The 18,097-nt window shown below is 36.2% G+C and overlaps 1 protein-coding gene across 4 annotated transcripts in view; it reads right to left on the bottom strand.

Moving 5' to 3' along the window:
- Positions 1–18,097, bottom strand: part of ANKIB1 (ankyrin repeat and IBR domain containing 1) — a 138,646-nt gene that overhangs the window by 38,937 nt on the left and 81,612 nt on the right. For all 4 annotated transcript variants that reach the window (XM_087419490.1, XM_014788164.2, XM_014788163.2 and 1 more), the window contains 3 exons: positions 14,588–14,705; positions 7,840–8,048; positions 5,999–6,087 (listed from right to left, as the gene is read on the bottom strand). In XM_087419490.1, the coding sequence (XP_087275616.1) occupies positions 5,999–6,087; positions 7,840–8,048; positions 14,588–14,705 (416 nt within the window). The remainder of the gene's footprint in view (positions 1–5,998; positions 6,088–7,839; positions 8,049–14,587; positions 14,706–18,097) is intronic.

The following is an 18,097-nucleotide window of genomic DNA, read 5'->3' as shown; positions in this document are numbered from 1 at the left end:
TTGCCTTCTTCCCACTCACTTAGTCAGAGGGCTTCCTCTTTTACCCCCAGGCTAATCCTCAAATCCTCTGGCCAGCTCTGGGACTTGCACTATCCGTTAACCTACTCTCTTTCTCTCTCTCTAATGGCTCTTTATTTACCCTCAGCACAATAAACATGCTCAAGTTTTTCCCATCCTGAAAACCTTTCTCAACCAAATAACATTTTTTACTTTCACTCTCCTTTCCTTTCACATCCAAGTTTCTTGACAAAACAGTTTGTGATGATTTGTCATTCCTTCTGCAAGTCCATCCCATTCACTTCTCAACCCGCAACACTCTGCCTTCTATCATCTCTTCACTGAAAGGCTGGCTCTCCACAAAGCCATTAGGATTAGCCATTAGCCCCAAGTATTCAAGATTTCTCAGGTTTTTTTGCCTCTGATTTCTCTAGAGTATCACACACTGCTGAACAGTGCCTTCTTTCAGATTCTCTCTTCCCTCTGGCTTCTAGGACTTATTTTTTTCCCTGGTATTCTTCTTATCTCTGGTTTTTCCTTGTCCACCATTTTTACAAGTGCCTTTTACTCTCCTGATCACTTATATTTTACTGTTCCCTAGGGTTTTCATGCCAAAACTCTTCCCTTCCCATACCATACTATTTTCCTGGATGATTTAAATACCCCTAACTTAAACTACCACCTATATTCCAATGACTCTGAAATTTAAAGCCCAGATCTCCCTCCTTAGCTATAGATTTTGATTACACACACAATATTTTTGTTTAATCATAGGCATTTTAAATTCAACATGTTTAAAATCTTCCTATTTTTAATATGATTTAAAAACCACACACTCTCCACAAAACTCTGACATATCCCAATAGAAGAGCATTCTGCAATTTAGTCACCAGTTAAAAATTACTTGTTTTACTCTGTGTCAGGAAAAACAATTTGGAGAAGCAAGCATGGATGAAGGGAAATGCTATAGAGTAGCAGTGCTGCAAGTGTGATGTGTGGACCTGTGAGGGTTCCTGAGACTTCTCAGGGGGTTTATGAGGACAAAACTATTTTCATAATGGTATTAAGACTTTGTTTGCTTTTTGGTTAAAAGTACTGGTGCCTTAGCATGAATCATGAGTGGCACTTGGTAGCCAAGTAGACTTTGTATTCTTTACTGCTCCATACTCGCAGTTAAAAAAAAAAAGCCAGTTTCATTTAAGAGTGTCCTTGAGGGAGTAAGAAGAATTATACATTATTAACAAATTTTATTGATTATTTATTTTATTAAAAATGGGTATGTATTTTTTTGGTATTCTGTGCAAAGAAATGAGAAGTAAGCATAATGAACTTCTGCCGCACACCAAAGCATGATGGTTGTCTCAGGGAATTAATTGTTCAAGTTACAAGCAGACTTCCCTGCTTTTATCATGTCGTACTATTTTTATTTGAAAGAACAACTACAAACAATGATTATTCAGACTTGGGTATACAGTAGACTTTTTTTGAAAATGAATTAAGTGAGCCTGTCACGTCAAGGAAAAAAGCTGACGGTACTTGTTGCCAAGGACAAAATTCAAGCCTTCAAGTAAAAAGTAGAGTTTTGAAAAATTCTTTTCTGCTATGGTGAGCCTGACAGCTTCCCAATATTTAGAGACTTTCCTGATGAGACTGGTGGTGATAGTAACTAATGTGATTTTTTTACTATATTTATGTATAGTGAAATGTGTTAACATTGGAAGATCTACCTAACTCAGTGAACTAACATTTTCAAAATGATATCACAAGACCACGCATGGGTAAAAGATCTATTAAAAGTGCAAGCTAGATCAATGGAATTTTTTTTTTTTGCTGAGGAGATCAGCCCTGTGCTAACATCTGCCAATCTTCCTGGTTTTTTTTGCTGAGGAAGACTGGCCCTGGGCTAACATCCGTGCCCATCTTCTTCCACTTCACATGGGATGCCGCCACAGCATGGCTTGCCAAGCAGTGCGTTGGTGCATGCCCGGGATCCGAACCAGCGAACCCCGGGCCACCACAGCGGAGTGCGCGCACTCAACCGCTTGTGCCACCGGGCCGGGCCCCGATCAATGGATTTTAATGTAAGAGTATAAAAATTCTATTCGTATGGTTTCCGATTTTACACTGCAACTAACCATTAAGAAAACTACGACTTGTTGAGTTTTGATGTATATCAAACAGTAGCCACACTTATCTGAATAGGCTATTAATATGCTCCTCTCTTTTCCATATACACATCTGTGTGAGGCCAGATTTTCTTTACATATGTCAACCAAAATAATATACTATAAAGGATTGAATGCAGAAGCAGACGTAAGAATACAGCTGTTTTCTATTAAGCTACATATTAAAGAGATTTGCAAAAATGCAAAACAATACCACTACAAATTTTTTTACTGGAAATAGTTATTGTTAATAGCAAATGTTATTTATGTTAACATATAATGGATTTTTTTTTTTTAATAATTTAATCTATTTATTTTCCCCCAAAGCCCCAGTAGATAGTTGTATGTCATAGTTGCACATCCTTCTAGTTGCTCTATGTGGGATGCAGCCTCAGCATGGCCCGAGAAGTGGTGCGTCAGTGCGCACCCGGGATCCGAACCCGGGCCCCCAGCAGTGGAGTGCGCACACTCAACCGCTAAGCCATGGGGCCGGCCCCATATAATGGATTTATTACTGTTATTTTAAAATGAATAAACAAATATTAAATTTTTTTTCAGTGTTAATTTCTAATATAGCATATATGCATAGGTATAACCCATATAAACACAAGCACTTTGAAGTCCTCAACAATTTTTAAGAACGTAAAGGGATCTTGAGATTAAAAGTTAGAGAACTGCTAAATGTAGAGTTCCCTTTTCCACATAACAGGAACCTCTTCCTTTTAGCTATTAAGAGGCTCCCTGGGAAGTTGCGTATAGTTTATCTTAATACTCATAGTCCCCTGTCAAAGTGCACAGTTTGCTTAGACATCGTTACTATATGACTTATTTACTGTACATTTTATGAATTCTAAATACATCAGAGCAGGTGTAATTATCTCTGGGAACTAAATGACAGAACTGAGAAGATCTCATTGAAGATAGGATCATTTCTCTGTATAACAGCCATGCTGTTAATCCTCATCAAGATATAATTTCCCACTAAATTTATAAGCAGAACATGGAGTCGATGAATGTTAGTAAGAGAGAAATATGGGGCAAACTTTATGTTTTTATCTTGTAGGTCAGTTTCACAGATTATATATCATAGATAGGTTCTCTCTGCTTATTACCATGCTTAGGAAGATGATGATAACAAACATTTGTTGAGTGGTTGCTATGTGTCAGGCCTTGTTCTAAGCATTTGACATATATTAAGCCATTTAATAACAAACTGATAATAATCCTATGAAGTACTTACTATTATCACCATTTTATAGAGTAGGAAACTGAGGCACAGGGAGGTTACCACTTACCTAAATCAACAACTAATAAGTAGCAGGAAGGATATTCTAGGCTGGGTAGAAAATAGTAATTTCTATTTCATTTAAGCCCTTGCCATAGATGCTTCAAAGCATCTGTCTAGACTGAGGGGATAAGGGGGTAGGGAAGAGTAAGATAAATTGAGAGATTTTCAAACTATCTAAGGACCTTTAAAAATTCTTCCTTGCTCCTTGGACAGACAAGTTTCTTTTCTATACGCCTATGAAAGGACTGCAATTAATTTAAAAATAGCTTTTTTGGTGAGGAAGACTGGCTCTGAGCTAACATCTGTTGCCAACCTTCCTCTTTCCGTTTGAGGAGGATTTGTCCCTGAGCTAAGATTTGTGCCAATCTTCCTCTATTTTGTATGTGGGACGCTGCCACAGCACGGCTTGATGAGCGGTGTGTAGGTCTGCACTTTGGCTCTGAACTTGCAGGACCCGAACTTGCGAACCCTGGGTCACTGAAACGGAGGAAGGGAACTTAACTACTAGGCTGGCCCCTAAAAATAGTTTTATCAACGTATGAATCACCCAAACTGGAAGCTGTTTTACTGGTGCTTGATTTGACAAGAACTACCTGGCAGGAGTGGGGATGAGAATCCTAGGTAGGCTGATAAGGTACCATGGAAAACAATAATTACATCTTTCAAATTTAAATCTTACCATAAACTTCTTATGGCTAGTCTGTGATGAGTATGGGAGATGGTTCCTGTGATAGGAGTTTGGTGAGGTAGGTGAAGAAGTTCAAAAAAATTCAAGTAAATCTCTGGGGGGCTCAGTTTTCACATAGCAACCAAGGTCAACAGGAGCAAACTTCACAGAACCCAAATAATACTTCCTTATGCAGTACAGTTAACAATTTTAAGCTAAATAAAGTACTGTACCTGTGGAAGATTTTCTGCATCCAGAATTAGATCAAAGTTTGCTTTGGATTGTGAGCTCCGACCCTTGTGAATTAGTTTACCTCAGCTGTACTGGTTTGATCCTATTTAATTAGACTGAGCAGAATCTAGTCTATGTTTTAAAAAGAACGACCAGGGGCCGGCCCGGTGGTGCACAGGTTAAGTGCTCACGCTCCATGTTGGCAGCCCGGGGTTTGCAGGCCCAGATCCTGGGCATGCACAGACACACTGCTTGTCAAGCCATGCTGTGGCAGCGTCCCATATAAAGTAGAGGAAGATGGGCATGGATGTTAGCCCAGGGCCAATCTTCCTCAGCAAAAAAGAGGAGGACTGGCAACAGATGTTAGCTCAGGGCTAGTCTTCCTCACAAAAAATAAAATAAAAAGTACGACCAGGTATTCTTATTTGTTTTGACTTTTTTTAAAGCAGTAATTTTTTCCCCCTCCAAATGAAATCTTGCCTCAAACCCCAATTTGGAAAACAGATAAAGAAAATGTACTCAAAATAAAACCTGAATGACAGAAAGAAGATCAGTAGTTGCCTACAGATTGGAGGGATGGGATGGTGGTGGAAAGATAAGAGGGAGGCAGAAAGAGAAGGGTGAGAGGAATTTCAAGGAGGAATGAGGAAACTTTTGGGGGTGATGGATATACTTATCGTGATTGTGGTAATGATTTCAAGGGTGTATATATATGTCAAAGCTTATCAAATCATTTATTTTAAATATGTAGTTTCTTGCATGTCAATTATACTCCAACAAAGTTGTTTAAAACCCTAACAGAAAATCTGCTCAGTTCTTGCTCTCTCACCCACACAGCACTCCTCAGCTTCCTACACTTGATGCTCTGTGCTCCACGAAAAAGAATAGTTTGCAAACTTCTGATTTTTAAGATTGCCTTAAATACTAATAAACATGCTTCACTTAGGCCATCAATCAGTAGATTTATGTGTCTCCAGAGATAACATGATACTGTATTGCTCCGTTTTCATTGTGTTTATAAAACTCTCCCGAAAAGTGCAACATTAGAGCAAAGTTAATGGATAATGAGAAAGTATAAATCTTCGCAAGGTGATGGGAAGGAGAATATAGATAAACATGAGAAGCAAAATAAGTTTTTCATTTGTAATATATACCCAACTATGCCTAGGAGAGACATCTAATTGAACTGATTAAAAAAGAATTTTAAACATCCATATTTTACAGATTTTCAAGGCTATTTCCTTGTCACAAAAAATTCAGAGAAAGCATAAAAACAAATGCTTAAAAATTCTTGGGATATAAGAAACTGATTCTTGATATTTATGTGTAGGCTTAAAATTTACATTAGATGTAATATAAATTAAGATACTAAGAAAACTTATTTACATATACCTGCTTTGTTCCCAAAAGTACCTTACATTAAGCTAAATAACATTAATTACTAAATTAAATAATTTTACTAAATTAATAAATTAGAAGATTTAAAAATAAGAAAAACAAACTTCTTCCTTAGTAGCAAAGTATAATACATTTCAGTGTAACTCTGAAACCAATATACATAATCCATATCATTAAATATTGAAAGCAATTTTATTACCAAATCAAGATGCTATCATGCCGTAAGAAATACTGAGCTGCACATATACTCACGACTCCCAACATCCTCTACAAAAGTCATGTCCACAGGGCATATCCACTGGGTCTTCAAATACAGAAATGCTGCACATACATATATCACACTGGAGATAAAGAAGAGCAATGCTTTAAACAAAGTCATACTTTGGAGAGAGAACAATACATTCATTTGTTCATTAGTTTAAGGCAAAACAACTGGTATAGTAATTATAAAAAGTGTTTCAAATTTATAAAGGAAGTTAAAGTTAGTGTGCCTACCTATGATTGAATAATAAATACCATGCCTACCTCATTATAAACTATTGTGGGATTTAAATGTTTTAATGCAAAAGGCAAACACTCAAATTCCAAATTTGTGTATCAAATTAATCAGCAACTATGCATTTGGAAAAGGAAGTACAAGAAACAAATCATTACAATCTACTCAGGTCAAGATCAAATTGCCTGTTGCAAAACAAATACTTCAATATCACGTCCTTCACCCTATGCTTACCCCAGAAGATCTACAGAAACAGAGTAATGTTGCTTTTTCAGTTTTTTGAACTCAGCATATTCAGAGCAGCAATTCAAGGATTTCTACTCAGGGAACTCTGCTACAAAACTACGTATCTTCTAAACAACGACTTACTAAAAGCAAACTTTATAATGTTACAGACGTGAATTATAGAAGTAGAATTGTTTTCCAAGAAGGCCTAGATAAAACCCTGAGTGCTTTCATATGAGTGGCTGAATCATTCAAGAAACATCAAAATTTCCTATAATAGTACACCAATGGTATGCCAATTAAAAATGCAGACAACAGCACTACTGTTTCTCAGTAAAAAGCAAACATTTATTATTGAAATGTATCTAGATGACAAACTCCAGAAGCTTTCCTGAACCAAATCTATAATTATCAATATATTATAAATGTCTTCAAGAAAATATAAAAAATATTTTTGTATTTTTGGTTTAAAGTGCCTATGACAAACTCAACTTTTAATATTTCAGTATGGTGTATTCAAAACTGTAAGTAACTGGAGGTTTTAAGTGAGAATATAGGAGGTGGTTTTCCCAAACTCTTATTATGTTATCTGTTTTTTTTTTTAACTCCCCCCCCCCCCAAGCCCCAGTAGATAGTTGTATGTCATGGTTGCACATCCTTCTAGTTGCTGTATGTGGGACACGGCCTCAGCATGGCCAGAGAAGCGGTGCCTCCGTGCGCGCCCGGAATCCGAACCCGGGCCACCAGCAGGGGAGCGCGTGCACTTAACCGCTAAGCCATGGGGCCGGCCCATGTTTTCTGTTTTGAAATGAGAAAGGAAAACCTTTTGTATTTCAATCTGTAATTCAGAGATCACAAAAATATTCTGTGAGAATATTGTTTTATTTTTTATTTTATTTTTTTTGCGAGGAAGATCAGCCCTGAGCCAACATCCATGCCAATCCTCCTCTTTTTTTTTTTGCTGAGGAAGACCGGCCCCGAGCCAACATCCACTGCCAATCCCTCTCCCTTTTCTCCCTTTTTCTCCCCAAAGCCCCAGCAGATAGCTGCACGCCACAGCTGCACATCCTTCCAGCTGCTGCACGCGGGACGCGGCCCCAGCATGGCTGGAGAGGCGGTGCGCCGGTGCACGCCCGGGATCCGAACCCAGGCTGCCAGCAGCGGAGCGCATGCACTTAACCACTAAGCCACGGGGCCAGTCCCTGTGAGAATAAATGTTTACCAAAGCCTGAAATAACTGAACCCGTTAAGAAGGGTATAGGATTCAACTACAAGAATACGACTAGAGATTCCATGAAACAATACTAAATAATTTAAAAGTTAAAAGACTAAACACAAAACTATGAGAAGTACACTGAACACCAAACCATACCAAACTGGTGTCCAAATCCCCAGGAGATAAACTTATTTCATCCGGAGAGGTGACAGAAGAGCGTGTAGTCCTTGGAGTTCTTGGAGAAGGGAGCGTGTCCCAGGCATTATACCCACTTGGTGGTGGAGTTGGCATTTGAACACCCGATCGTTGGCAGCAGTTCTCTGGGTTGGACATCCAAGCTTCAAGTAATTTCTCCCTGTCCCAGTCTTTAAGAAAAATGGAATGAATATCTCTCAAAAAACAGAGAAAATATGGTGATTTTTTAAGAGCTTCATAATAACAAAAGAAAGTGAGGATAAATTAAAGAGAGAAAGCTCATCTAAGGAATAAAAATTATTTATAACAAAGTAGTCACTGCAAATGAATATTCAGGTATGTTATATATTAATATTTTTAAATGAAATTTAAAATTATAATCTACTGTGGCTTACAACCATGTCAATATCTAACAATATTGTCAAAACTTCCAGTCATTTCTACTAATAATCAAAAGATGTGGCTCACACATCACTTTTGGAATTTACTAAATTTTTGTTGGCATAGATTTGATTTAGTCATTTTACTCTTTCAAAAAAATATGTAATTTTGTAATTGGTCTCACTGATTTCAAGTTGTAAAATGATTACATAGCTAACTATAAACATGTCAAAATGCCAACAAGTCCTAAAAATCATTTTGTAAACAGTCTGAACACAGAAGGAACTTCTAAAGGGATTATGGTTATAAATAAAGTTTTAGTGAATTAGGTATAAATTCTGTACTAAGTGAGCTCAAATCTGGCATAACTAAAAAAGATTATTTTCCTACTATGAACACTTTAAAAATAGCCAAAGGAAGCATGTCATTATCAAGTCCAGAGCCATAACTCTTTAAAAACAATAAACTAAAATATCCAATTATTTTGCTAGGTGTTTTACACATATTATTTCATTTATTCCTCCCAACAAACTTTTCAACCATTATTTAGATGAAGAAACCAAGACCCAGGGAAGTTATATAACTTGCCCAGGCTCACATAAATAGTGAAGAATTTGAAACCAATTTCTGTGATTCCAAAGTCTGTCTTTCCACTGTAGCACAATAAAGTACAGCGGTCAGGAGTAGTACAGAGTCAATTATTCACCGTAGGCCCATTCTACACAATTTTACAGCTCAAATACAGATAGCTATGGAAATTTTCTATAGAACAGTTTTTTCAACCATATTAAGTCAATGATTTGGTGGTTTAACAGGATAATTACGACTCACACATGCAATGAAGATAGAGGGAGTGTATTTCCAGCTGTGTAAACCATACGTGCAAAGAAGTATAATAGAGAGACATGAACAGTTCTGTAAAGTTACAGTATACCATGTTGTGGTTAGGAGAGATAAAAAATAAGATTGGAAATAGGGGTCAGATTACAAAGAGGAAGAAAAATTCAACAATTGAAAAAAATTGCATGTGAGTACATTCCAGGAAATGTTGCTAAACGGATCTCAGTGCTTTGATAGGTCATTATTTACTTAGAAAGCTAAAATTACTTTTCTTAGAACAGTATGATTATTTTTTAAAAGTCTCCATTATGTCACTTTTTAATAAAGGAAAAATAGACTATTATAATTTATATATGCAGATATTAAATATGCTAAATTTTAGTCTTATCTAATACAAATATTTTTCAGCACAATTTCTGCTTGGATTCTATCACATCATTCATTTAGCAAATATTTACTGAATGTTTTTTATGTGCCATGCACTATATCAGGCAGTAGGGATACAATGGGAGGAAAAACCAGGCACAATTCCTGCCTTCATGGAACTTATGGTCTAGAAAGGAGAAAGACATTATGTAAACTCAACACATTAAAAGAAAATCATCACTGTCCAAAGCACCATGAAGAAGAGGTAGAGAATCCCGGTCAGAGAAGGTGACTCTGAGGAAATGGCCTGCAGCAGACATCTGAGGGATGAGTGGGAGTCAACTAGGTAAAAGGGAAAGGGAAAGACATTCTAGACAGATGGTACACAGCATGTTCAAAGGCCTTGTGGCAGGAGGGAAGGTGGCAACCTTGTGAAATTAAAATGACCAACGTAGCTGGAGAAAGGAGAATAGAGGGGAAACATTGTGTGAGATGACACTGAAGAAACAGGCAAGAGCTAGGCCACATAGAACTTTTTAATAATACTTCTATCATCAGCTTAGGAGTGATAGGAAATCAGTGAAAAGCTGGGCTTGGGGTTAGGAAGGGTAGGTTGTCATGATTAGATTTGAAAAGATCATTCTGACCACAATATGGAAAAACACGCAAACAAATTGGATAGGGCAAGAGTGGAGGGAAGGCAGACAAGAGAGGAAGCTATCGGGTAGTATACATGAGAGACGATGGCAGCTAGGGCTAGGTGGCTGGTTGCAGTGGAGATGAAGAGAAAGGAAGAAGTTTAAGATCTGGGAGGTCAAATTGACAATTCAGTGACAATAGGATATAGCGTCTGAAGGAGAGGAAATGTCAAAGTTGGTGTCTCAGGTTTACCCAGTTGGTTAGTTGGTTCTGCCATCTATGTAAATAGGGAATACCAGAGAATCAGGTACGTGGAAGACCATGATTTTAGTTTTATACACGATGAGTTTAAGGTGCTTTTGAGATATTCTAGAGGTGCTTTCAAACAGGCAGTTATACATAAGGGTATGGAGCTCAGAAAAGAGGTCTAGTCCAGAAGGAGAAATCTACACCTATAGAAGCCTTGAAAGAAAATATCCTTTCCTAGGACGAGAGCAGAGTGAGAAGAGAAGATATGCACCACTGATGTTTAATAGCCTCAAGAAGACAATGAGCCTCCAAAGGAGCTTAAAAAAATACTTCAATATAAATTTATTCTAAGCACAAGCAGATTAGCTTTAGTCTTATACTTTGTAAATTTTACTTATTTTCTCACTAGGTAGCATTCAACTATATAAGTTACTTTTATTACTGAGGAAATACTCAGAGAATGACCTTTGTATTCCTAACAGAGTCCTCCTTAAAATTCAATTACTACTTAGTAAATACTGCCAAACATCTCTGTCTTCTGCTTTATCTAGATCAACTTCATTATTTTGGGACTAAATTTGACAACAGATAATATAATACTCAAATCTATTTTCCTGTATAAAGCTGAATGAATGTTACCAAGGATACAATCCATAAATCTTCCAAATAGTTCAGTTTAATAGCTCTGAGATAGAGTCTATCCTGGTTTGAGAGCAATTAGTGTAAATTGTAGCTCTGTGCACTGTCTATTTTATTTACTAACATCACTTATCTCTGTCAATCTTATTTGATAATCAAATGTCACTGACATTACCTAAACAATACACAAAAGATGTCCATTTAAAAACCTGCATTAGACTCTATTTATGCCATAATAGGGGAATGAATATAGAACTCTTAAGTAAGTTATCAAAAAAGTTATCACAGAATAGACAAATGCCAAGTAGGAAAATTCGATTCGATATCACTTTATTAGAATTGACCCCGACTACGTGAAAGGAGTAACTAAGGGAAGTATCAATGGAGTAAAAATGGAGTTAACCATTTAATAATACTCGATGACACAAGTATAAACAAACAGAGATAAAAATGTTCCTTTTAATTACAATAAAATTACTGGTAAAGTTAGCCTTAGATTCTATATAATATTGTACCTGAGAGTTATGATACATTATATCATCTAGCTGAATGTAGATACCTGTAGCAGAAATTGCTAAGTCTGCAGTGTAGAACTGTTGCTTGCAGTTAAGTGTGGGCATGTGACTGAACTCTGGCCAATGGAATATGTGCAGGAGTGATGCATATGCCACTTCCAGGACTGGCTCAAAAAACTTCCCACGCTTATTTCTCCAGGCTCTTTTCCCTTTCTGACTGGTTGGCTGGAATGGGGATAATTGCCAGGGCAAACTCAGACGCCATTTTGTTTAAGATGGCAGAGTCTCAGTCGGTCAGGGTCCTTGGATAACTGTGTGGAGCAGAGCACCTGTCCCACTCCTAAACGTACTGGAAACGCTTTGGACTATTATATGACTAATAAATGTTTACTGCGTTTGAGCCTACACCTTCGTTTCAGCAGCTAGCCTACCCTAAACTAATACACTGTCATGTCATGGCTCCCCACTGATGAATAGCTTCCACTTTTCTGCTAGTTCTACATTATAGTTAAATGTGCTCTCTGTATTTAAAAGCTCAAGCAAAAAGTAGGGTATACTTTCTGGTGCTGTGAACCTTACCCTAAAGAAACACAATTTAAGGTATTTTGTGTTTTTTTACAGTTTTTATATTATGATTCTTAAGCATTATTACTGGCTAAAAATAGTTCAGTTGGCTAAAAAGAAAATATTTTATCTTTAAATTCTATGATTTTAAAAGCTATTCTTAATTTCTAAATTTCATTTTTGACGCAGGTCTAAATTTCTTTCCAAAGGATTTACTTCAAAGTTTACAAAGATGTCAATGGAGAGATATAGTTTTATAATAAAAAGATGGGTTTTCAAAAATATATAAATATTTCAGGTATATTATCTATTCATTCTGTAACTATCTTCTGAGGGCTTATATCAGATACTGTGGAATCAAAAAAACAATAAAAGCTGCCCTCTAAGAGCTCCTAGGTTAATGCAGAGGAAAAGCAAATAAAGAGATTATTACAACATTGTATTTTAAGTGTATGACACATATATGCATGAGATATAACGGGAATAGACAGGAGGGGTCTCAGTGCAGACTTGGGACCACACAACCAGAAAAGGCTTCCTGGAAGAGGTGATTTCTAAAGACAAGTAAAGACAGGTAAGAAATGCGGAGACTGACAGTCCAGGTGAAGAAGCCTGGGTCACAAAGGTCTACTAAAGAGTCTTCATGGTTTTTAGTCTGTGGAGAGCCAGTGAAGGGTTTTTCAGCAGAGGAGTGACACGCTCAAATATGCATTTTAAAAAAACGGCCTAATGGCAATATGAAAAATTAAGAGGGTGAAAGAGGAATGGCAACACTAGAGACTAGGACTCAGGAGACTACAAATCAGATGAAAAATAATGATAGCCTGAATATAAGTTGGTGGCAGTGGGAATGGAAAGAGCTAGGTAGGGTGAGGGAGGATAAGAGATATTTAGGAAGAGAAACGATGAGAGTGTGGCCAAATGTAATAGAGATGGAGGAGTAAAGTATGACTTTCAAGTTTCTGGCTAGGGTAATTAGATGAATGTTGATGCCCAAGTTATGAAGACAGTGGGAGAAATGATGAGTTCAGGTGGGGACACCTAGACTGAGGAGAAAATATTAAATAGATATTTAGAACTATAGCCTCGAATGCTTTATTAAAGTCAGGTTGTAGATATACTCTTTACTATTTAGGTGGTTTTTGAAACTATTGGTTTCAGTAGATAAATGTGCACAGCAATGTTTCTTAGAGAGTGGTAAGCCACTTGGTAGGCTTGTTTAGAACACATATTTTTATGCCTCACTCCTCACCCAATGACTTACAATCTCCAAAAGTAGCCTTAGGAATCTCTGGTTAGTTTCCTAGGCCATTCTTATTTACACTAAAATTTAAGAGCCACTGGTATATAAAGTGGAAAAGAGTGTCAAGCTTAGAACCCCTGGGAAATATCAATATTGAAGGTAGTGATTCTGGAGGGTTATATACCAAATTATTCACAGTGGTGATCGAGTTATAAATTTTCCTCTGATCAGAAGATCATATAAGGGGCTGCCCCGTGGAGTAGCAATTAAGTGCGCGTGCTCCGCTGCTGGCAGCCCAGGTTCGGATCCCGGGCGTGCACTGACGCACCGCTTGTCAGGCCATGCATGGCGGCGTCCCATATAAAGTGGAGGAAGATGGGCACAGATGTTAGTCCAAGGCCAGTCTTCCTCAGCAAAAAGAGGAGGATTGGCATGGATGTTAGCTCAGGGCTGATCTTCCTCACACACATACAAAAAAAAGATCATATAAAAATTTTTGGAAGTTGACATTCTATTTTTAGTATAAATGATAAAGATTTATAGTGAAAATAGACAGGTAACCTCAAAATGACCAGACTAGAATAGCCATTTACCTTCCTCTTTTTAAAAATAATTTTTAAATCAGAAAAAACTTGTCTTTGAAACCAGCCAAAATGTCAAATACCAAGTATGCAAAGAGAGTGTCTAACTCAGCATGTGACAATTCTCAGAATGGCTGTCTTAAGTACCACAGAGAACTTACAACAAGCTGAGTACTTTTCCTAAGTAGAGTTGGTAATGTCCTCAAAAAAGAAACCTTAAGAGGGATAGTATAGTTCTGTGTTGACTCTACAATTTCACTTTGTGCATTTCACGGTGAGAAACAGCCTTTACATAAAATAAATGCAATTGACAATACTGATAACATGCTTGTTAGGTAGTTAATTGACTTTAGTAAAAATTAATGTCAAAACCAAGACTAGGACTATGGATTCCAACTCTCAACCCTGCTCGAATCACACACATTTCTAAAATTAGACAATCTATAAGTTGATTTAGTACCTCGATTTTTAAAAAGAGATTTCCATTTCTCTTCTATGGTTTATAGCCAGTTTATACCTCAAAATACAAAATGTTATGAGGATGTTGGGTACTGCAGTAGCCACTGTACAAAAAACAACTTAGGCTTGTTTACCAAACTATTTTGTTTTATATTAAAATAGCTAGCTTTTAACTCTGAAAAGTTTCAAAAGGCACTCATGTTATCAGAAGCATAAGACATTTCTTTCATTACCATGAGCTCGAAGTAAAGCTTCAGCAGTAAATAGTGGAGCCTGAAGCATGTCTGCAGTTTCCACAATCAGCATATCTTTCAATTTACGAAGATCCTGAGGTCGTAATCCTTCATATGGCTTTGAAAAGAAGAAAAACAAAATTAAATTAGTTATTATACTCTTAGGAAGTTCCAAATGACTATAAACAAATATATATGATAATCATTTATTTAATCTTCCAGTTTCAGTTTGGTTACTCAAGTTTAAAAGGCTCTGTAGGCTCCACTACCACAGACTGCAAACTACTCCTTCACAAGTCTTTAGGCTGGAAAGTGGATGCTGGGGCTCATGCACCTTATCATTCTAAAATAAAAGTATCAGACTATAATGACAAGACCATTTTACACTTTACAGTTTTGAAAATTTGGATAATACAAAAAAGTATTAGAAATAAAAACCTATAATCCCACCACTGAGCAATAATCATGATCAAAGTTCTCAAGTATTATTATCCAGTCTTTTCTTTTTTGCAAATGAATTGTGTGTGAATATATGGGTATGCATTTAGGCACAGTTTTAATTATTGAACCACAAAACATTTACACTTATGAAGATCTAATTTGGATTGCTAGTGAGATTATATGATACTTATTAATTAATTTGGAGAGAAATGGACTATGCCATACTCTTCAGACTTTTTACTCATAAACATATTACCTCTCTCTGTTTATTCAAGTGTTTATTAACACTCCTTAGTCATATAGGTACTATTATTACCTCAGATTTTTTATTCTTTTGTTATCCTTTATCGTTTTCTTTTTTGCTTTTAACAGAAAACATATAAAGAACAAAATCACAAGTGCCTCACTATTCAGAAAAAATTATTGATAATGTTTTTGCCATACTTGTTGCAAGTCCTTTTAAAAACAAAATGAAACAAAAGAAGCAAAATTTTATAAAAGCGAAAATAACCTGTCACATGTTTTTGCCATTACACTTCCCTAATTTTCCCCATCCTTGCCTGTGGCAATCACTATCATGAATTTGATTTATAGTTGCCATAATACTATGGCATAACATTTTATATAAATATCACTAGGCAATTTGCTTATTTTTATTCAATATTGTGTTTTTATTATTAATATTGATACAAGTATCTATTTCAATCCTTTAAACAGATATAACCAGCTTAATGCAGTAAGCATAGAACTAAAGGCTATAGCTTAAAAAGCAGTAGAAATTCCCAAGTACTTATCAGAACAACAACCATTGAGGATGTCCTCTGGTAGCATCTGTCAGTCTCCAGAGAGCTCTGGGCAGTTACCAAACCTCATCGATTGTAGTTGATTTAGAGATATTTTAGAATTAGATGTTATCTTTATTTCCTGCTTTTTTTTTTTTTGGTATCATGGAAACCATCTCATCAATTCTTACTTAACCCCATATGACTGGGACTCTATTCACCAGGGATAATTTCTCTCAGTTGACATGATAAGCTTCCTGATCCTTAGATGCCTTCTGGCAGGGATGCACAGATAAGCAATGAGTGTATTAATGACAGACAAGACTGACAGACTTGACTGCATAGAAATATGCCAAGATTTAAACATAAAAAGTATATTACTTTTAATATATAAGGAATTTGTGACAATCAGTAAATTAAAAAACAAGTTATAAAAACACAAATATCCTTCAAGATACAAACTCTTTACCTAGCAAATTGGCCAACGTTAAAAAAAAAACTCAATATTGGTAAGGTTGCAGTGAGGTGGTCCTCTGACATACTGTGGGTAAAAATAAAAATTGGTACATCATTTAACAACCAAGCATCATATATCATGAACCTTTAAAACATTCATTTTTTGACTTAATAATTTTACTTGCAGGAAACTGCCTTATGGTATAATCACAAATGTAGACTAAACGGGTCATTTGCAATGTTACTTACAAAAGTGACAAAACACAAGTAACCCAAATGTATATACTAAGGGAGTCATATAGGACATCTGCATGTTAGAATAGTCAACAGTCATTTAAAATGACTTCCATGGGGCTGGCCTGGTGGCGTAGTGGTTAAGTTTGTGTGCTCCACTTTGGCGGCCTGGGGTTTGTGGGTTCGGATCCCAGGTGCGGATATACACACTGCTCATCAAGCCATGCTGTGGCAGCATCCCACATACAAAATAGAGGGAGACTGGCACAAATGCTAGCTCAGGGACAATATTCCTCAATCAAAAAGAGAAAGATTGACAATGGATGTGTTAGCTCAGGGCCAATCTTCCTCACCAAAAAAAATAAATAAATAAATGAAAAAAATAAAATGACTTCCATGATGAGTTTGTAAATGTCAAGAGGTGTTAAGAAAAAAAAAAAACCCCACAGGATATAAAATATATAATATCATCAGTGATGAAAAATGGAAGGTGATCCTGCAAAATGTTACAAGTATTATTTATTAGTGGTAGAATAAGGAATATTTTAAATTTTCATTCTGCTTTTTTATAAAGAGCATATTGTGCAGAAAAAAATTAATTAAAAAAGAAAAATCCGTGGGTATGTTAAAGAGCTTTCAACAGTGGTGGAGCCCACACTCAATCAGTCTGCAGTACTGTTCCTTTTAAAAATGACAGTGAAGACTTATGCTAAATAAATTTCATATCACACTGTATTAACAATCTACTGCACCTATATATGCATTCAGCTACACTGCTATGAATTTCTACATATACCTGTATTCTATGAACTTAATTAGAAAAAGAAATAAAAATTTAACCTAAACTATATATATATCCATATATTATTATCTATATATCCATATCTATCTACATCTATATATATATGGATATCATTAACTAAAAAAAAAAAGATTGCAATTTAATCCAAACTATCCTTTTAAAAGCCCCTGAAATCATCATGTACAGTTTGCTTTTAAGCTAATTTATGAACCGCACTTTCCCCTACAAAAACCTAACAAATCCTTTTATGGTTAAATTTGTAGTACTCACTCTAGTATAGAAGTTATATGCTATGTATAACACTGCTTCTGGAAAATGTAGTCCAAGTTCAGACTTGAGACTCCAGGTACTTCTCCTGCCTCAGCAATGACAGTGAACATCTCCTGATATTCTCAGTGATGGCAACTGTATATTTCCTGGTATTATTTCCTACATGTTCTTTTTTATATTAGCCATCATTCTACCTCATTTACATTGAGCCAAATAAGATTTGATTTCAGATGTATTAAGAAAGGGATAATACAAAGCAATCTGCACAGATTAAGTTTTTTAAAAATGCAGTTTTAAACTTAAATAGGTGACACTTGAAGAAAAATAGTTCTTAGAGAAGAAAGACATACTGCCTTCATGAACACATAAGATATTCACTCTGAATCTCTGCAACAGAACTATAATTAGGTCATGCGAAGCATTTCAATACACTGCTCAGTCCCAAGTGGGCACTAACCCTCTCCTCTGCAGGAAGGATTAAAATGAAGGTGCCTTTCTCTTTCGCGTTGCAAAGATAAACTGCTT

This window comes from Ceratotherium simum, chromosome 1, assembly GCF_057802395.1.
Source record: "Ceratotherium simum simum isolate JZ-2026a chromosome 1, ASM5780239v1, whole genome shotgun sequence".
NCBI lineage: Eukaryota > Metazoa > Chordata > Mammalia > Perissodactyla > Rhinocerotidae > Ceratotherium > Ceratotherium simum.
This window is presented reverse-complemented; position numbering and strand designations above follow the sequence as displayed.